The sequence below is a fragment of the Tasmannia lanceolata genome, unplaced genomic scaffold (genome assembly GCF_043159265.1).
Source record: "Tasmannia lanceolata isolate RefF3 unplaced genomic scaffold, GAP_Taslan_0.1 ptg000018l, whole genome shotgun sequence".
In the NCBI taxonomy this organism is placed as follows: Eukaryota; Viridiplantae; Streptophyta; class Magnoliopsida; order Canellales; family Winteraceae; genus Tasmannia; species Tasmannia lanceolata.
The window spans coordinates 5,645,231-5,666,121 of record NW_027518695.1 but is presented as its reverse complement, the minus strand read 5'-3'; the positions used below and the strand labels follow the sequence as shown (position 1 = coordinate 5,666,121).

At 39.2% G+C, this 20,891-nt stretch overlaps 2 protein-coding genes across 2 annotated transcripts; one reads left to right on the top strand and one right to left on the bottom strand.

Annotated features, from left to right (window-relative positions):
- The first annotated feature begins 11,650 nt into the window (after positions 1 to 11,650).
- On the top strand, positions 11,651 to 12,951 carry LOC143851632 (nicotianamine synthase-like). The gene has a single exon (XM_077361112.1). The coding sequence runs from the start codon at positions 11,907 to 11,909 to the stop codon at positions 12,759 to 12,761; it is 855 nt and encodes a 284-aa protein (XP_077217227.1). The 5' UTR covers positions 11,651 to 11,906; the 3' UTR covers positions 12,762 to 12,951.
- Positions 12,952 to 13,434: 483 nt separating this feature from the next.
- Positions 13,435 to 19,514, bottom strand: LOC143851631 (two-component response regulator ORR24-like). Its single transcript, XM_077361111.1, has 8 exons — positions 18,893 to 19,514; positions 17,840 to 17,992; positions 17,391 to 17,759; positions 17,227 to 17,303; positions 16,355 to 17,024; positions 15,936 to 16,165; positions 13,886 to 14,023; positions 13,435 to 13,762 (listed from the first exon to the last, which is right to left on the bottom strand). The coding sequence occupies exons 1-7, from the start codon at positions 19,041 to 19,043 to the stop codon at positions 13,985 to 13,987; spliced, it is 1,689 nt and encodes a 562-aa protein (XP_077217226.1). The 5' UTR covers positions 19,044 to 19,514; the 3' UTR covers positions 13,435 to 13,762; positions 13,886 to 13,984.
- Positions 19,515 to 20,891: the final 1,377 nt, after the last annotated feature.

Sequence of the window (20,891 nt, the reverse complement as noted above, 5' to 3'; positions counted from 1 at the left end):
TTGAATTTTTGGAAAATTCTATGAGAATTACATCACTTTTTTTACCTTTTTTAACAAATGCACCCATTCAACTCACATATTTTCAATCCTATCCCCTCCTTTATGCTTTTTAACAAATGCACCCATTAAAGCCACATAATTTCAATCTTACCCCACTCCTTTATGGTTTTTTAATAAAAAATCTATAGGGTGATCTTAACCATCCGATTTAAGATGAATTATGGAAACCTCTATAGATTGGACGGCTAGGATCAGCCTATGGAAATGATTTTTGGGGCACAACCTATATATGTTGTGTTCCATCGCATGGACGATTTGGATCAACCTATGACGTGGTCCGTACAATTTTTTGTCGGCCCGTGCATCGCACGGAGTTTTTAACTAGTATATATATATATACTAGTAAAAAACTCCGTGCGATGCACGGGTCGACAAAGAACGGTACGGACCACGTCATAGGTTGATCCAAACCGTCCATGTGATGGAACACAACATACATAGGTTGTGCCCCAAAAATCATTTCCATAGGCTGATCCTAGCCCTCCAATCTATAGATGTTTCCATAATTCCTCTTATCTTAAATCGGATGGTTAAGATCACTCTATAGTTTTTTAATTAAAAAACCATAAAGGAGGGGGGTAAGATCGAAATTATACGGCTTTAATGGGTGCCTTTGTTAAAAGCATAAAGGAGGGGTAGGATTGCAATTATATGATTCAATGGGTGCCTTTGTTAAAAGCATAAAGGAGAGGGGGGGGGGGGGGCTAGGATTGAAATTATATGAGTTGAATGGGTGCATTTGTTCAAAAAAGTCAAAAAATATGAGGTGTAATTCTCACGTAATTTTCAAAAAAATCGAAAAAACTCTTCTCTTTTCATCCCAGCCTATTGTATTAGATATATATATATGAGGAATATGTTCGTGCGCTCAAGCTCTAATAAGGAATGGTGCGCTTGAGTGCACCAATCACATGGGTCCCACAATTTCTGTGAGGATCCAAACCATTCATTTGCAAGGGCCTATCATAGATAGGGTGTGTACCAAAAATCAGCTCCATTGAATCATCCTAACCCCTCCAAAAGTGGAGGGCAAAAATGGGCAGATTTGTGGTCTGTCCATTTTGACGTCCACAAATGGATGGGTTAGGATGATCCTGTGGAGCTGATTTTTTGTACACACCCTATCTATGTAAGGCCCTTTCAAGTGAATGCTTTGGATCATCCTAACAATGTGGGTCTCAATGGTTTTTGAGCTCAAGCTCACGAATATGTTCCAACGCTCAAGCTCACAATCCTTTTCCTCTATATATATATATATATATATATATATATATATATATATATATATATATATATATATATAGAGAGAGAGAGAGAGAGAGAGAGAGAGAGAGAGAATAGAGTTCCTGAGGGTGCCCTCATATAAGCTTATATGAGGTGGCTCTCAAAAAACATAAGGGGCCCACATTGTTAGGATGATCCGAAACATTCATTTGAAAAGCCCCATCATAGATAGGTTGTGTACAAAAAATCATTGGATCATCCTAACCCCTCCAAAAATGGGCAGATTTGTGGACAAAACGTGTCTATCCATTTTTGCCCCCACTTTTGGAGCGGTTAGGATGATCCAATGGAGCTGATTTTTTGTACACACTCTATCTATGATGGGGCCTTTCAAATGAATGCTTCGGATCATCCTAACAATGTGGGCCCCTTATGTTTTGTGAGAGCCACCTCATATAAGCTATATGAGGGCACCCTTAGGAACTCTATTCTCATATATATATATATATATATATATATATATATATATATATATATATATAGAGAGAGAGAGAGAGAGAGAGAGGGGGGGGGAGGGGGAGGGGGGGAACGATGTATCTGGTCGATCGACTAGAAGTTGAACAAGCCTCTATGCGTTGTTTTGGTTATCCAAACCATTCAGTTGATAGAATATTACATAGATAGGGTGTGCCCAAAACAACATCTCCATAGAATCATCCTAACCATTCGATTTGTGGAGGGACAAAATGGACACATTTTATAGCCATCCATTTAAATGGCTTGCATCTCTCAAACAACATCGGGCCCATATATATTTCTGTTCGATTGACCAGATACAAATATCTAATATGTAAATAAGGGTTATATATCAGTGGTCTACTTCAAGAACATTCAAAATATTTCATGTGAGAAAAGAAAAGGTATTTGAAAGAGGGATTTGCTAGGGACCATCGCATAAGGCATTTTGCAGGCGGGCTGTTGCATGAGACAACAGCCACCTGGGATATTAGGACAAAATCTATTGAAAAGTGAGCCTACGTGGCTGCTCTTTCCTGCAACAGCCCGCCCACGAAATGCCTTCTGGGATGTTCCCTGGCAAATCCCTTTAAAATAAAGAAGGATGTATATATCAAGACAAGGAGGAATACAAGTGTCAGCACCTTTTTCTTTAAGTTCTTTCAATTCCCTTGCCTTGCCGTTATAACCTTATGCGGCTCGTTGGGACTTGGCAGTTGTCTTACAATGGGAGAAGTTTTAGAAAACCCGGGGTATCTCTACTAAAATAAGGGAAGTGAAAATATCAGCTGCCAAACTATCTACTCATTGAGTTTTTATATGGTGTAAGGCCTTACGACAATACGGTAGGGGAACCACCCGTGATATTTGATCCAACAGATTTGATCCAACAGCAGCTCACTTTTTGAGAAGCTGCTGTTGGATCAAATATTAAGGTTGGTACTTCCACCGTACAAGGGCCTTATTGTAGTAAGGCCTTGCACCATATAATTTTTCCTAATCATTATGACACACTGTAAGATTGCTTTCAAAGTTAATGTTTAGGTTGCCTTTTTAGCTAGAAAAGTACTCTCACCATGAATTGTAAGGAGTATTTAAGAGAGGTGATAAATAGAGTCCGACCACAACATATGTAAGGGAAAGTGCATGCTTTACTACAAACTAAGTACACATTTAGAGTGCTATGTACAACTGTACAAGATTGTGAGCCTAGCCATGAAATGGGCGTAGGGCTGCAACAGGTCGGGTTGGGCGGGGTTTTTCAAAACCCTAGCCTAACTCTAGATCCCATTATCTTGGCCCTGACCCGCCCTGACCCTAGTTAGCGCCAAAGAAACCTCAACCCAATGCCTGTCATGATGGGCTCAGCGCAGCCCTGGCCCGCCCTGTTTGAGCCTAGCCGGGCTAGCCCTGATTGCCCCTAGTGCAAATAACTGCTAAGAGTGCCAAAAATAAAACAGCCACATATCATATAGAACAAAATGATCAATAAACAGAGAAAGGGAACAAAATAAAACAATATGAATTCAACAACAACAGAGACAATGATAATAATCTAAAGAAACCTCAATCCAAGGTAATAGAAAACATTAACAAACGAAACATGCATAGATGGTTCTATTCTTTAATAGAAAACTTAGGGTTCAATTCTTTAATAAAAAAACTTAGGATTAGACCGGGCTAGGCTAACCTGAGGTATCAACCCTAAACCCGACCTGACTCTGATTCAGGGCCTAAAAATGAACCCTGACCCGCCCTCAGGGTTGAAAAATCCAGCCCAGACCCTGTTCGGGGTCAGGACTCACAGGGCCAAACTTGCAACCCTAAATAAGAGTAACTCTAATGAAATAAGGGAAGTGAAAATATCAGCTGCCAGACTGTTTGATCATGATAACACTTTGTAAGATTGCTTTCAAAGTTAATGTTTAGGTTGCCATTTTGCTAGAGAAGTAAGGGAAGTGAAAATATCAGCTGCCAGACTGTTTGATCATGATAACACTTTGTAAGATTGCTTTCAAAGTTAATGTTTAGGTTGCCATTTTGCTAGAGAAGTAAGGGAAGTGAAAATATCAGCTGCCAGACTGTTTGATCATGATAACACTTTGTAAGATTGCTTTCAAAGTTAATGTTTAGGTTGCCATTTTGCTAGAGAAGTACTCTTAGCCTCAATTATGTGTATGGAGTATTTAAGAGAGGTGATAAATACAGTCCAACCACAACATATGAAAGAGAAAGTGCAAGTTTTACTTTTCACTAGGTACGCACTTAGACTGTAAGGTAGAAGATTTTGAGCCTAACCATGAATGGGACAAGAGCACCTACTGGGCAATCTTTAACTGTGGCCAACAAAGTATTACTAATTGTGTGTGGATGGTTTTTTCTTTTTCCGATGGCCCATTTGCAAGCCAGCCGATGAAAGATTAGGATCATCCGATTAGTGCACATTTGCTGATGGGGCTGTTTGATCAATGAGTATGAAATATGGATAGCTATAACTAATGTCAATGATCCACCAGGATCTGACTTGAACACTGTTTGCTTCACCAATAACATCTAAAGTTACGGAAATTTTTGACAACTTTTGTCAGCGTACAGTGTATGTGTAATTACTACTTGAAGAGTGTCCATCACCGACTCACCTCATGTCATGGTTCAAGCATGAAAAATAGGAGGGTTCACCAAAAATCCCAAGAAGCAATCGATTGAGCTTTTAAATGCAAAAAAAAATGACATGCTAAGCTAGAATTAAGAACTAAAATGGACCACACCATAGATGCTCCCATTCAATACAAAGAATCAAATACAGCCCTCTCTCTCTCTCAATTAAGTATTTATGTATTTAAGCCTTTTTTCTAAAGATCCTTCGTATCATGTCAAATGATTGTACGAGGGGTCTCCACCAAACCCTAGCTTACCCATAAAGAAAAATGAATGTTTAAGATAAGAGTATCTCACAGTCTATTTCTTTTCATTAATGCTAAACCCAAATCCTAAAAATGACTGCGTAAGGTAAGAAGCATGATCAGACACTCTTGACCCGCCAATGGATCCATGTCCTTGTCACTAAATTAAGCTTCAATCACTAGATTGTTTTCCACTTGTATGGTAGGGATTAGGTTAATAGCTAGTAAAGGAACTACTAATGTTACAAGAAATTATAATAGTTAAACTACTGTATTTCCTAATTATAATGACAATACGAAGAAGCAAATAAATAAATGAACTTTCAGCATGCTCCTTTTGGTGGATTTGCTAGCAATTTCATGGCAAGTCATTTCGCGGCTCCTGCAAAAGTGAGCAGCAAAATGGCCTTTCCATTAAATTGCCTAGCAAATCCCTCCCCTTCTTTTGGTAATGGTGCTAAGGCGTTTGCTAGGGACAATTCCGAAGGCATTTCTTGTAGCGCCCGGTTACATGAGAGAGTAAATGAATATGACAAAATCTGAGCCTATATGGCTGCTCTCACATTAAAGCTCTGCAAAATGTCTTTGGGTCGAGATGTTGGTTAGATGTTTTAAAGCTTCCAATCAATGCCGAAGGGATGAGGTCAAGGGTTTCGAACTATATTCTAACCTACAATAAGTGTAACAGAACAAGAAAGAAAGATAGTAAATATAAAATCGGTCTTCTGGCTATCTTTATTGGTGGATTTTTTTTCTGCACCGTGCAGGGAGGTTTTAAAGAAAGGGAAATGATAGTGCCCTCTTTAAATTCGGCATGCCACCATTAAGGTCCATAACTTGGCGTACGAGTGACATGTTAAATCAAATAAAGATAGGACAACGAGTAAGGTAAGCCAATTTAAGAGTGGCACTCTCATCCCTTCAACAAGCGTGATTTAAAAATGCCACTACACATACGTCAGCCTTAATGTCAATAGTCTCGGCCTTGTTTGGAAAGGATAAGTACTAATAAATTTTCCTACCTTTTTTTAACACATGAAAAAATATAACTTGAACCAATGCTGTTCAAGTTTTACTTTGAGGGACAGTGACGAAGCCAAGGGGGCGAGGGGTGCAAATGTGCAATTGCCCCTCTGAAAAACATCTGAGAAAATTTTCTAGACGTTAGAAAATTGCCAAAAATGCCCTCTGCCCCTCCAACTTTTCAATTATTTTAAAAGGGGGCAAAGGTCATTTTAGGAAGGGAATTTTTGGAAGTAACGTATGCCCGACTATTTTTAGAAATACTCTATCAGTAGTCCTTCGCCCAAGACGAAACCCTAGTTATCCGGTCAAAATTGAAACTATGATACTACTCTTAGTGTGGTGATTTTGATAACAGCACTCCACTTTTGCTAAATTCAGCACACTCAGTTTTTAATAGTGACACCTTCCTATTCTATCAAAAATTGACCCTATGCTACTCATGCGTAGGACTGTCAATCGAGCAGAGCCTGGGTGGGCCTAGGGTTCCCAAGCTCGGCTCATTTGTTTTGAGGCAGGCTTCGGGCAGAGTTCGGGCCTAAGGAAATAGAAATTTTCATTTACCCAAACTCGTCCCAAATTTTACATCGGGCTTCAGGCCGAGTTCGTGCTTAACCATTTAAAAAAATATTTAATATCTAATTTAAACTATTAGATAAATACAGATGAGTTTTACACAAAAAATAACTGCAAGGATTTATGGTACTAACAAAAGTTGATACATCTATAATCAATGCTACTTACAAGATTTCTTGAAATCATATTCCAAAATAGTGGAAGTACACTACTACTGTCCTCTTCCAAAATAGTGGTACTACTGTTCGTTGCTATCATACATGGTAATGCATTCTTTGTTGTAAGGATGAGTTAATGATTATGGAGTTTGGACAGAGGACATCAATTGGGAATACCTGGGTGTTCACGGGCGCTTAGACAACCATTTATCTTTTCTTTTTTTACGGTGGACAACCATATATCTTGAAGTATAGACATTTTTATGCCATGATCTTGACGCGTATATATAATCTATAACTTAGGACGGGCCGGGCTTATAACGGGCTGGACAATGGTGTGCCCGAGCTCAGCCCGATTTAGACTTCGGGCCTTAAACATCGACCAAGCCCGGCTTGGCTTGTTCCCATTTTAACTTTGGGCGGGCTTCTAACGGGCCGAACGGGCGGGCTTCGGGCTTGCCCATCCCAATTGACAGTCCTACTCACGGGTTTAGGGCTGGCAACGGGGCGGGTCGGGGCCGGATGTTGGGGTCCCCTACCCCTTCCCCTCTGCGGGGAATTTCCCCCCTCCCCTTCCCCTCCCCTTTGAGGGGATGGTGGGGAATCCCCCTCCCCTCCCCGCGGGGAATATATAATCCCCTTCCCCTCCCCGCATCCTTCGGGGACAAAATCCCCGCCCCGCCCCAACATCACCCCCTCTTTAGTCATTGATACACTAATGCTGGGTGTCCCTAATCAAGTTGATGCAATTTCAATATATAAAAATGTTATAAACTAACAATCGATAGGCTAGCTGTTAATTAAATTAGCAAGAGATTGGTATAAGGAGTTTGTCTTCTCTTCTTTATATATTGATTGAAATGCTGGGCAGCAACGAACGTCCAGATTTCACTTGTTTGCAGTGTTTTTTTACTTGAAGATTTAATAAGAGAGGGCAGATCCATATTCGGTATTTGTGTGTGGACGATCGATGGATGGACCCATTGGACCGACAGTAGCTGTTGTTGGATGATGGGATTTCCGCACATTGCTAATTGGATTCAATCCAACTTCAATTTTAGATCAAGTGGTATCATAGCCTGCCACTTAGAGTACCCAACATCCAAACCCCATTTTGGATCATTAATTTTGGGAAATGTTATGAGCACTACTGTATTCTGGTGATCGCACTCCTGACTTTATTAAAAGTAAGGTATGGCCCGCACCATAGGATGATCCAAACCGTCCATTAGATGGTGCACACCCTAAATAGGTTGCGCCCAAAAAATCATTTCCTTAGGTTGATCCTAACCCTCCGATCTGTAGAGGTACTGAATGATCCTATTCCTCTATAGATCGGAGGGTTAGGATCAACCTATGGAAATGATTTTTGGGGCACAACCTATTTAGGGTGTGCCCCATCTAATGGATGGTTTGGATCATCGTATGGTGCAGGCCATACCATACTTTTAATAATAAAATGCAATTTATTTTGGCTACCGATATTGGCACTACGATTTTTTTATAATTGCATACACTCACTCACTCAGCTTGTCTTTATTATTTCAACATCTGTCAAAAGGTTATTATAGTTCCCAAAATGCTCTCAGAAGCTAATTAAAAGGAAAAGACATGCTAAGTCCATGTTTGGGGGAATCTTGTAGCCGATCCACAGAGTTTCTAATAGTTTTCCTAAAAAAAAAAAACACTTAAAAATATACAAAAAAATGACATTGATTAATGGGGCGAGGCGAGTCGGGGCGGGGAGGGGACAACTCCATCCCCTTCCCCTTCCCCTCCCCGCACCGAGGAATTTTTAAAATCCCCTTCCCCTCTCAAATCGGGGAATCCCCGCCCCAAACGGGGCGGGGCAGGGCGGATCCCTGTTTTTCCTGGTGAAATTGCCAGCCCTACACGGGTTTTAAAAAGGGCAGTTTTAAAATCTTCAAAAACAACTATGCTGTTTTTATAACAGCACCCATGTAAATAAACAGCTTCTTAGATTTTGATAACAACACTCAACTTTTGTTTTATATGAAAATTTCACATAAAAGTTGATTTTCAATGCCGATTTGGGATCCCTTTTTTTCTGAAAATTTAAACGCGGATTTTTTTTTATTGTGGTGGATCACACAATAACCATTTTAGCCTAGAAATTTTTGTTAATATTCCCTTATAAATTATATTAGTACTTTATGGTGACAACCCCAACATAATTATTGATTCACTCTCTTTTAGGGCATTTTTTTTTAGACCAGCCGCGAAATGCCTTTTGCGATGGACCCTAGCAAATCCCTTTTTTTGAACAAACTTACCCATAATTTAAATTGTAGTTTTGTTTGAGAAGTTATTTACTTCCATCCGAACTTATATTTCATGTACTTTCTTGTTCCAATTTTGAAGAATCAATGTTTTTATGGTTTGTCAAGAGTAGTTCATCAAGCTAAAGGAGAATGATCACATCTTTTATCAACTCTGTGCTGGAGCATCTCCTTTCCTTAAATGTTACCATACTATTTTTGTATATGTTCGAGATGATTCTCCATTGTGTGGAACTTTTCTTAAGGCTCCGTTTCTGTTGATGTAAAATAGACGTAAAACATATTTTATTCTCATTTTTAGTGTAAAAATGGGTGCAAATTTTGTTTTTGCACCCATTTTATATCGAAAGAAGCGGAGTATAGGTGAAAAAATAAACTTGAAAATTTAAAATATCTGAAATCTTCTACATGGAAACTGTAAATGAGCTGCTCAAATTTGATGAGTTGTTTGCACCCGCACAAGCCCCCAACCCACCCCCCCTTCCCCGTCGCAAATTCCTGGCTCCGCCCCTGCTCCCATTTATGATAATATCACTCTAAATTAACCGTAATCATATCATTTCCCTCAAAATAGTAAGGAAAAGAATTTCTTTCCCAAGAAAATTTTTTCCCTGAGAAATGGTTCTCTGGCAATCCAAATAAGGCCTTAGTTCAAAGTCTGTTAGCACACAAACTGTAGTACAATTGCTGGTAATATATAATTCACAATATATGTAATGTGGATGTGCTTTGTTTCTAGAGAACAAAACAAAATGAGTTCTTAAGAAAAATTTGTGAAAAATTTGTGTCGCAACGAGATAAGGCACGGACTAGTCACTCTCTTTAAGGTGAATTTGAGCCTATGTGAAAAGAATACCCAGTGCAATAGATCTCGGCACAATCACCTTAAGAATAGAACAACCCAATGCACTTGATCTTTTTTGTGATTTGAACGTTCAGAGAGAGTTGAAGCACACAAGTAGTAGGATCCATTTATCATCTTCAATTTGCCAACGACATGCTCTTCTGCAAAGCTTGCAAGGACCATATCTTCCACCTTAACGTGATCTTGGGATGGTTATAGGCATTTTCATGGCTCAAGGCACACTTAAGAAAAAGTTATTCGGCCAGATCTAACGTTGAGCAATCACAACTTTAGAGCTTGGCCGAGGACTTAGGGTGCTCCATAGTCTCCCTTCCTATTTCCTATCTTAGCCTACCATTAGGCATATGATCCCCAATGGGTTCCATGTGGAATCCTGCAATTGAGAGAATGAAAAAGAAACTTGCTACTTGGAAGAAATCTTTGTTATCCTTGGGAGGCACATCAATCTCATCGAAGCCGCTCTCTCCAACCTTCCAGTGTAATTCATGTCCTTGTTTAAGATCCCCACAAGGGTGGTAAAGAAGGTGAAGAAAGTTCAGGACTTCTTTTGGGAAGTCACATTGGAAGGCAAAAAGCTCTAGCATGAGTTAGGAGACAGCTTGTTTCCCAAGAGTAGAAGGAGGTCTTGGGATTAAAAATCTGGCGAGGAAGAACAAAGCCCTCTTGGGAAAGTAACTACAGTACTTTGGTGGTGAAGAGAAGGAAGCTTTGTCGAGGAAGACCATTTGCAGCAAATATGGGTGGGAGGTGCGAAGGATAGGTATAGCTTGAGGCTTAGGAGCATGGAAGTCTTTTTTTTTCATTGTCTGCTTGCTTCAATAAGGGATCAGATTTAGGGTGGGCGATGCGAAGAGAGTGGGGTTTTGGAGTGACATTTAGCTAGGTGTCTGGCCTTTATCCTATGCTTTCATGAGTGTCTATAGGAATGCAACCAACTAAAATGCCAGTGTTTTGTAGTGCTAAAAGGGTGGGGTAAAATAGTTTGGGATGTTGCTTTCAATAGGAAACTTAGATGTCGTGATGTCGATTGTTTTATTAACCTACTTTCCTCCCTTGAAGGCTTTCATCTCGCAAGCTAAAGAAGATTGGCGGGTTTGGTCCCCTGATCTGAGTGGCCTCTTCTATGTCAGGTCACTTTCCAGGTTTCTGGGCCGCCCCTCAGCTTCTCCCCTCCCTTTGTTCAAGGTTCGGAATTCTCTAGTAACAACTAGGATTCAAGCTTTTGTTTGAAGTATAGTATTGAATAAAATCAGTATGGCAGACCACCTTTTGCCGGGCGGAGAGACTTTGGTCGGCGTTTATCGCAATTGGCTGTCCGGAGACTGTGTTATTTAGACATTATTTATTTAAAATTTTCGCTGAGAGGAGAGAAGGGTATTATGGTCATTATCCGCGGCTGTCTTTATTTCTAGAAAGAAGTCCTATTTTGAAAGTATTTTCCAAATATTTTATATATGGTGCACAGCCCTGCACTTGCCCATGTAGCCTAATAACTAAAGAAGGACCCACATGAATTGATGGTCTGATTGTGTGAATCATTCACTGTTCTGTTTTGGTCCCTAACAAATAGGCCGTGTTCCAAATATGGGAGTCATAGGATGACCCTAACCCTTACACACTGAAAGTTTTAGTACTGTAAGGTCCAAAAATAGGAGTCTCATATCGAATAGTTAGGATCATGCTATGGCCCCATTTGGGGGCACGACCGGGCCAAAAAAAAATGATTTAGATCATCTATTCATGCGAACACCCTATAAAAACTCCTTACAAAAAACAAAGGTGGGCCCACTGAAAGCACAGTGTTCTCAAAGATCACGACATTAACATCCCTTTCTTAAACCCAAAAGGCATTTTTTACACCCTCAAGAAAAGGCCACGGTACATTCTCTAGTAAGAGGATCTCCATTAAACAAAGAACTTTTCACACTCACTCTCATGTGAACACGAAATAATCTTAGTATCTGCTGATCTCACATTTGATTCCCTAATCTCAGTGCACCTCGTATGAAAAGAATCTCTCTCTTAATACCTTCCCATTACTATATTCGATCCATCCTTAAAACAACACAGAATAACATCATGTATATAAGTTTCTCACTCCACAAACATATATTAAAACAAAACTAGATATCAAAGAAGAGTCGACGTAAACCCTCTTGCCCCTCTATAAATGCAATAACAAACCTCCATGCAGAGCCAACACACTCTGCTATCGCCTTTTGAACGATCAGAGTACAGTAAAGCTTGAAGATAAGTATTGTACTCTATTAATTTCTCATCAATGGCTTCCCTTCAGCAATGTATCAGTGAAACCAGCGTCACTTCCGACCTTCTGATCGCCAACGTTGTCAAAATCCATTCAAGCATCTGCAAACTAGAGTCATTAAGGCCTTCAAAGCAAGTCAATAGCCTTTTCACCCAGCTTGTGAAGTTATGCACCCTCCCATCTTCCATAGACATCAGGGTCCTGCCCCAAGACGTACAACGAATGCGCGAGAGTCTCATAGGCTTATGTGGGCATGCCGAGGGCCTTCTAGAGCTCGAATTCTCTACTTTCCTGACCAAACTCCCCTCCCCACTGGACAATCTCAACCTCTTCCCTTACTATGACAACTATGTCAAGCTCTCCAGCTTGGAGTGCACAATCCTTAGTCAAAATGGCGTGGTAGAACCCAAACGGGTGGCCTTTGTGGGGTCTGGTCCCATGCCTCTAACTTCAATTATCATGGCGACCCATCACTTGAAGTCCACGTGTTTCGACAATTATGACATTGATGAGTTGGCAAACAATATGGCGTGCAAACTTGTCGCGACAGATACCGAGCTGGAAAGGAGGATGAGGTTCAAGACATGTGATATAATGGATGTGAGAGAGGAGCTAGGGGGGTTTGATTGCATTTTCTTGGCTGCTTTGGTTGGGATGAGCAAGGAAGAGAAGGTAGGGATACTTGAGCACATAAGGAAGTATATGAAGAGTGGGGGGATTTTGCTTGTGAGGAGTGCAAATGGGGCAAGGGGATTCCTGTACCCAGTTGTTGAAGTGGAAGATTTGGATGGTTTTGAGGTTCTCTCTATCTTTCATCCCACAGATGATGTGATCAATTCCATTGTTCTTGTACGCAAACCTATCCTCTAAATAATTAGGGGAGTATCCAGACTTAATATTTCTTTTCTCTATTGTTTTTTTGGGGGTTTTCTTAGGGTATCTACCAGTACTAATACTACTACTACTACCGCCATGTTGAGTAAATGCATGAGAGATGTAATGCTTTTGCAACTGTGAAAGTCTTCTCTTTGTGTTAATGCTCTAAATCAAATCTATAGCCTTTCTTTACACAGTTATCTTTGATCTTTTTTGAGTTTGTGCATTGTAGACTACGTCAAACACATGCTTCTTTCTACCGGGTCAGGTTTGTCTTCTCATCGTTCATAACATATGAAATAGTTTTACCCTGAACCCGGCCTAATTATAAGAAAAGCGCCAACCCAGAGCTCGGCAAATGTGCACCCCATCCCTATTTGTCAAGGGTCCTTTCTTTTGCAACAATTACACTATGGAGAAGAATTAGAATTCAAACATTTAATGGTGAGAAGATGTTCAGCAAGTGGAAGCAGTTCGTAAAGTTCAAGAATTACATGCAATCCCTTGTTAAAAGCTGAAGAAAATCTGAGACAACACATTGTACTCCCTAGCAAAAAGTCGGCAACTAAGATCATTATATTAATATTGGCGCAAGTTAGGTTCATTAATGGGGACCATTTTTAAGATCATGTAATCTGGTTATAACTAGTTTCAAGAAATTTATCGATTCAATTTAAGCCTCAAACAAATAAGTAAGTAGGGCAGAGACATCAAGGGTTATGATAGTTATCTTTCTCTGTTCAATAAAACTCAAACTGAAACTAAAAATCGAAATGTATATACAATTTGAAGAGCTTACATATGGTACAGGTGGTTGAAGGAGTCTCACAGGACCTTAAAATTTTAAAAGGGCATGATTTCCTTTAGAACCAGGAGAATTATTGAAAATTTGGAAGGATGCATTCACTTTATCAGAAGCCCAGTCTATGTGATGCATTGCTACATCCGAATCAGGTTAGATGTATACACAAATAGCTTAATTCTCATTATATTACCTGCAAATAATAAAATAAACCAGCAATAATCGGTATTAAACTTAATACTCAAGCTCTAACCTGCAATTTATCAGGCCTTACGAACTTTAATATAAACGCCATCATGGTAAAATGATTTCTTACTTGCATGGCATTGAAATTTTTTTCTTCTTTTTCCATTTGGTTGCTTGAGTTCATATAAAGATCAAGGAAGACCATAAGCAATCAACTTCCAGTGAGAAGTCACAACTCAGGGGGCTTCAAATGTGTACTTTGATAAAACTGCAAATATTTAATAGAAAATACAACACAAGCAAGAAGTCAATGAGAGACATGAGGCTAGAAAAGTAATCAAATTAGAAACAATGGCATTTTTCCTTTCAGGCAGTTATAATCAGTCATGAAGAGGCTATGATGATCATAGGAAAGGACCGGTATTGCTGTACAACACAAGACTGTTGTCATGCATACTTAAAAATATTAACATTCAACAAAGAGGAAATGGTTTCTGCGCTCGAGCACAGAAACAGGGTGGGGCCACATTTTTATGGGATCCAAAGCATTCATTTGATGGGCCCTTTCATGGATAGGGTGTCCACCAAAAATCAGCTCCATTGGATCACCTTAGGGTGTCCATTTGTGGGGCCAAAAATGGACAAGAGAGTCCTAAAAGTCCAAAGCAATGAAGTCTGTGGAAAAGTGGTGTTCATGAGACAAAAACAGTTGAAGAAATGAGACCGTCCCATTTCTCTTCAACAAAATATTTAAGATAAAAATGAATGGTTTGGATCACACACCCAACCCCCCCCCCCCCCCCCCCCCCCCTGTTTCTGTGCTCGAGCGCAGAAACCCTTTTCTCTTCAACAAAATATTTAAGATAAAAACATATAAAACTATAGAACAGATCAAAAGTTTCTAGCAAAGGAAAGTAGAACAAATAAATGAGAAATTATAGGAGTTTTCTAATCAATTTCCATGAACTCTTCATCAATTATGACTATATGAGAATCCTTCTGTGCTATTTGTTGTTAGAGTAGGGCCAATTGCTACTTCAATGTAAGAGTTAAAGAGACTCCAAAAGAATTTCTATTTGTGGCCATGACAGCCACAATATGTATGGGTACATCGACCCACATGCTCATTCTCAACAAAGTCACACTACAAGAATGCGTGGGTGACTGTGCTAGCGTAGCACTTCTGGATGACCCTTTCATATTTATAGGCAATGCAAGTCATAAGAAAATTGAAAAAAAAATCCTAATACTTGTTGCAAAACAACTTCTAATTTAATTAGGACTCCTATTATACTCAAACTACTAACTCCTCTTCGAAATAAAACTATTACATGGACTCCTCCTACAACAAGTAAACTAGGACTCTTAAAACCCATTGAGACACCTAATTCATCATGGAAACTAAACCACTTAAACTAAACCACTTCAAGTCCCACAAATACAAGGACTCACTTATGTTTTAGTGTGGGCCCATGCTGTCACTTAACAACTTAAGTGATTATTTTCAAATGAATTAAATGCCCCTCACACTTAAGATTTTCGTAAGACACTTGTGGGCCCCATTTTAGACACCTGCAACTTTAAGAAACCAAGTGATATTGGTAGGAAAAGAACGTTGTACCCGTCTTCTAACTTAGGAAACTTAAAAGACATCTAAAGACTAAAATTTGGACCTTAAGATGGCCTCCATCACCAACTCTTTTTGTACCTGTTTGGATTAAGCATCAACCAAAAAGAACAAGAAATGGAACCGATTCAGTTATGATCCAATCAATATGTAAAAGAGATGGAGGAAAAGGTTTTAGTAGCTCTGAAGGAATGATAAGCCCTAACATATGGTGATTTTTTCATCTAAGAAAAAATGACAATTTCAGACACCCTTTTTCAGGTGGTCCTTTCTCCCCCTAAGGTTCAGCCGGCATCAAGTCAAGCCTGAGGCAATAGACCCCTAGCTGGGCACCTTAGCATCTAGGAGGCCACTTTTGAAAACTATGCCCGCATAGTTTCAACTGTTTGTAAACTCAATCACATAATTTTATACAAATTAGGTAATCAACTATTAATTGTCTTAAATAAATGAATAACTTAGACCATTGAAGAAATATTGAAGAAACTTTAAATATGAGAAATGATTAATCCTTGTGTGAAAATAAAATAAACAAGGCCAAGAGATGCCACACCTCGTTCAACGCTGCATTAAAGTCGTCTGCAGAGCTACTTCTGCTGAGGAAGATGCTTTCTTTTTCCATATGCTGAGGAGAGTGCTCTGCCAATTTCATTAGGCCACTTCCCAAAAAATAGTCCCCGTCACAAGTTTGCATGTCCAGTGAAACACCTCCACTCATTTTCCCTGCCAATTCCAAATCTGATCTTCTATCATACGGAGGAAGTTTTTCCCTCTCATAGTGCCCTGAAGTAAGCAATCATTATAAAATCTGAACAGCATCTTTGATGTTGACAATGTAATGCTATTCCATATGAAGAGTGATCTTAGCCATTATAAAGCTGTTACCTGAGTAGCTAGGGAGAAAAAACACAAAAACAGAGTTTGCAGACAAATTATCTTGATATAATTACTTAATCTCTTCATATTAATTACCTGGAAGAAAATTTTGAACCGTTTCAATTACTGAATCATGAGGAGTGGTTGAACTCATATCAATTGCAACACCATTCGACACTTTTGGACATTGTGAAACATCAACATCAATGGAGATACCAACTGGCTGTTTGTTGGATATACCAAATGGCTGTTGGTTGCATGCATGCCCAAGTCGTTGGGGACCAGCTGGCCTCAGTTCACTAGTTGTACCATAACTAGGAAGTTGAGAAGCAATCCCTGTAAAGGCACCAGAATGGTTCGGTCTTGGAGAAATAGGTGGATAATTTCGCCCATTGAACACTAACTGGTGGTGCATGCGTTCCATTATTAATGAATTTAAGGGGCCATTTCCAGGCCTAGGAGTTTGAATCCTTTGCTGAAGTTGACCCACTTCAGGATACTGTTGAAGCAACTTATTTTGTTGGCCCAAAGACACTACTAGCGATGGATGATTTACAGGAGCAATGCCAGAAATGTTGGAATTTTGAGCATGGCCCAACTGAATTGTCCCAGAAAGATTGCTACATCCATTGATTCCGAAACCATCACGGCAATTCACCATATCAGGACCTTGATTTCGATTCCCACCAGTTCTGTTTGATGCAGACATATTATTGAAGGGTTGGCATATCCTAGCACTGTTCCTTTCCAGACCATTCCTATATTTCTACAGTAGAAGAAGAAAAGAAAAAACTTAAATCAGTTACACGATGTCAATCATTTTTTACCACAAATGTAGTATTCATAGTGCTAATAAAAGAATTGTGAAAGATACATTAAGCATAGAGATTCTGTTAATTTGTAACTTAAGTTCTAATTATAAAGCCTACCACAAATATGGCATTTAAATGGTGCAAGATCACATTCACCTGCAGATGACTAGCAACATTTTCCCGGGTCAGCCCTGGGGTATTCATCATATCAAGAATCCTCTTTGGAAACGCTTCTGTGGAAAAATTTGTGAGTCTTAAACTTTAAACAATAACCCAATGATGATAAGTGTCATGGTGTAACTCTAATAACCTATACTTACTCTCAATTCCTAATTGATTAATAGCAGCAATAAATTGTGAATGTAGCTCTGGTGACCAAACAATCCTGTGTCTTTTCTGAACTGCTGGATCTTCATCTGAATGATCGTTAATCTCCTCTTCTTTCTCTCTATGCTGATCTCTACATTTCCTGGTAAGCTTCAAATCATTATCAGTTGCTCTTGTTACATGTTTAAGCTTGTCAGTAGTATCATTTACTTTTGCTTCCTTCGGATCAAGCAACGTTTTCCTAATTACATGCTGCCAAATGTTCTTGAGCTCCTCAATCCGAACAGGTTTTAACAGATAGTCACAGGCCCCATGTTTTATACCCTTCATCACTGTGCTTACTTCGCAATTTCCAGACATCACTGCATTCAAGTTACTTTTAACTATAAGAGAAATTCATCTAGAAGTAAAAAGAAGTGAAGTAGCATGATACATTACTTACTGATCACAGGTAGGTCCATTTCAAGACCCACAATCTCCAAGAGCTTGAAACCATCCATGTCTGGCATTTGAACATCGCTAATCACGATGTCAAATTTTCCTTTGTTCTCTCTTAATAATTTCAGAGCTGTAACTGCTTCTGGGGTCACAGTAACTGCAAAATATAAACTGTTTCTCAACTCAACTCAACTAAGCCTTTGTCCCAAACTAGTTGGGTCGGCTAATGAATCCTTTAGAAAATTTTCATGAAGAATGTGAAAGGATCTACCCAGCTCAAATTGACTAAGTCTAATCCTGATTCCTAACACTAGTTGGGCTCCTCTACATGGAAACTGTTTACAACTTATAAAACAATTTCAACAAATAGAAATCAAGTTTCTACCATTTTAAATCATGTAGGGAATTTGTATCAAACTTGAACAAGAGAAAATAAAACTGCTCCATTGAAATCAAGGTTCTCCCATTTAAAATAAGGACAGAAAGAACGTCACACGAAGAAGACATAAGTGGTATTCTGTTAAACTAACATTTCACAAGATAATTACTCTGGGGAGAGCAAATAAACAGAAATCAAATTGAAATAACCAGTGTACCAAAAAATGAAACTAAAAAGACATTAACCGATTTGGGTTCGTAACAATGATCTGCAATTCCATTTCATTAAAAAAACACAATCTGCAATTACTATGAGCCTAAATTAAAATGAGATTAAACCAAACCTAAGAAGATCAATCACGTTTCGAACCGATTTGGGTTCATAACAACAATCTGCAATTCCATTTCATTAAAAAAAAAAAAAACCCCAATCTGTAATTACTACGAGCCTAAATTAAAATGAGATTAAATCAAACCTAAAGCCTATCAAGAAAACCCAGCCACCACAAACCCAATAAATTGCACAATTAGCAGAAACAAGAAATGAAAGAAGAATATAACAAGGAATGCAAACTATTATGAATACAAATTCTTCATCTAAACTGAAACTAAATCAATCATAAATTCCATTCATCAGAAATATTGTAAAAAAGAATAAGCAAAAAAAAAAAATGAAAACCTTGGTAGCGACATTGCCGAAGCATGGTTTCGAGAATCATCAAAACTGGTTTATCGTCATCGACTACCAAAACGCGCATTCCAACTGGAAACTCGTTATCCGTGCCATTTCCCCACGACGGAGTAGCGTCTTCTTTTACTGATCGCTTCATGAGCCTACAAATCTCCCAAGATTCTTGAAAACTCTGCCTCCTTCAGAAACCCTTACTAAAACCCTAATTATTTTTAAATAGGAAAAGAAATCTAAATAGGAAGAGACAAAATGGGAAATGTTTGGAAGAGCTAAGTAGGAAATCTTTCTTTGAATGTCCATAATGGTAAAAAAAATCACCAAACAAAATCAGGGGAAGATTTGTTCTTCTCAAAACCGTTGGAGGGAAAATGTGGAGGAAAATTGGTAAAAACCCCAGGTACTGTCAAGACTCGAGAGCATTCGTAAATAAACTAGGGGGTGGAGGGGAAGAAAAGGGGGCGAATATATCACCTTATTTTGGAATTTGCGCCATTGGATACTGAACACGTGTCGTTCGCGATTGATTTGTTTGCAATCAAATTTTCCCACTATGCATAGCTTGGTAAGCAAGATTCACAAAAGATTTGTCATCAAATGCCAAAATCCTAGTGGGCAGAGGGCTGCAACTCGGGTCAGGCGGGTCGGGTTTTGGAGAACCCAACCCTACCCGAGAAATATCTCGGGTCAGGTCGGGTCGGGTTTTTTCGGAAAACCCACGATTCCCAAACCCGGCCCTACCCATGATAAATCTCGGGTCAGGTCGGGTTTTTTCACGTTGACGCAATTTTTTAAGGAAAACTCTTGTTTGGCAAGGCAACTCGACTCATAGAAGCAGAAATTACACTCACATTACACTTGAATCAAACAATGATGTAATTACACTCACATTACACTTGAATCAAACAATGTTGTAATCAAACAATGCTGTAATTACAATCAAACAATGCTGAATCAAAGACTTGAATCAACTCAACTCATAGAAGCAGAAATTACACTCACATACTATAACAGTGGGTGGGTGGATTTTCACTTTTTAACTTTTAACTAACAATAGGAAAAAAAAACATACTATAACTCAGGTCGGGTCGGGTCGGGCCCCTTCAAACCCGGCTCGACCCGAGATTCATGCGGGCTTTTGGATGCTCAACCCGGCTCGACCCGAAACCCATGAAACCTGAACCCAACCCACGCTATTTTCGGGTCGGGTCGATGCGGGTTGGGTAAAACCCGGCTCGAGTTGCAGCCCTAGGCAGGACCGTCGCATGGAAATGATTTTTTGGGCTAACCTATTTATGTTGTGGCCCCACAAATGGACGGTTTGGATCATCCTATGTTGTGGGTTGTACGTACATTTTAGAAAATACTGGACTATAAAGGCTTTACACCATATAAATTCCCAGATAAACTCTCAAGTAGATGGACATATGGCAACTTATATAGTGTTTGAAATGACCATTTTCATATCAACTGACGGAACTGATGAAAGGTGTTTGTCTTGATTGATCTTTGGTTTTCACCGATTATGGAACTCGATTAGGTCAACTAGTATTGTTCTTAGACATTAGCCCTACAAGTTTGTTTAAGATCTTTGTATTGGACAGACGGATTTGTAGATTTGTTTAACTCAATTTGAGCTTTTACCATAAAATCGGGTTGAGTTTGGTTTGATCCTATGTGCAGATTTGTCTAAATCATTTTTAGAAAGCAGTTTATAGAAAACATGTTTTTCAGTGAGATTAATCCCGGCTCTTCACAAAAAAGTGAAAGGCTGATTTTAGGCGATGAGCTTAGTCATGGCAGAGGAAACAACCTTTAAAAAAACGAGTAATGCTAGGGAAACTGAGAGGAGGACCTAAAAGGGGACCCAATAAATTATTTCATGCCACAACATCACTAATGAGGTGAGCAATCCCTTAAGTTTAGGAAATTTTTCTTTAACACGTGGCATATTCTCACTGCAGGTCCCGTTTTAGGTGGTACTCTAGTC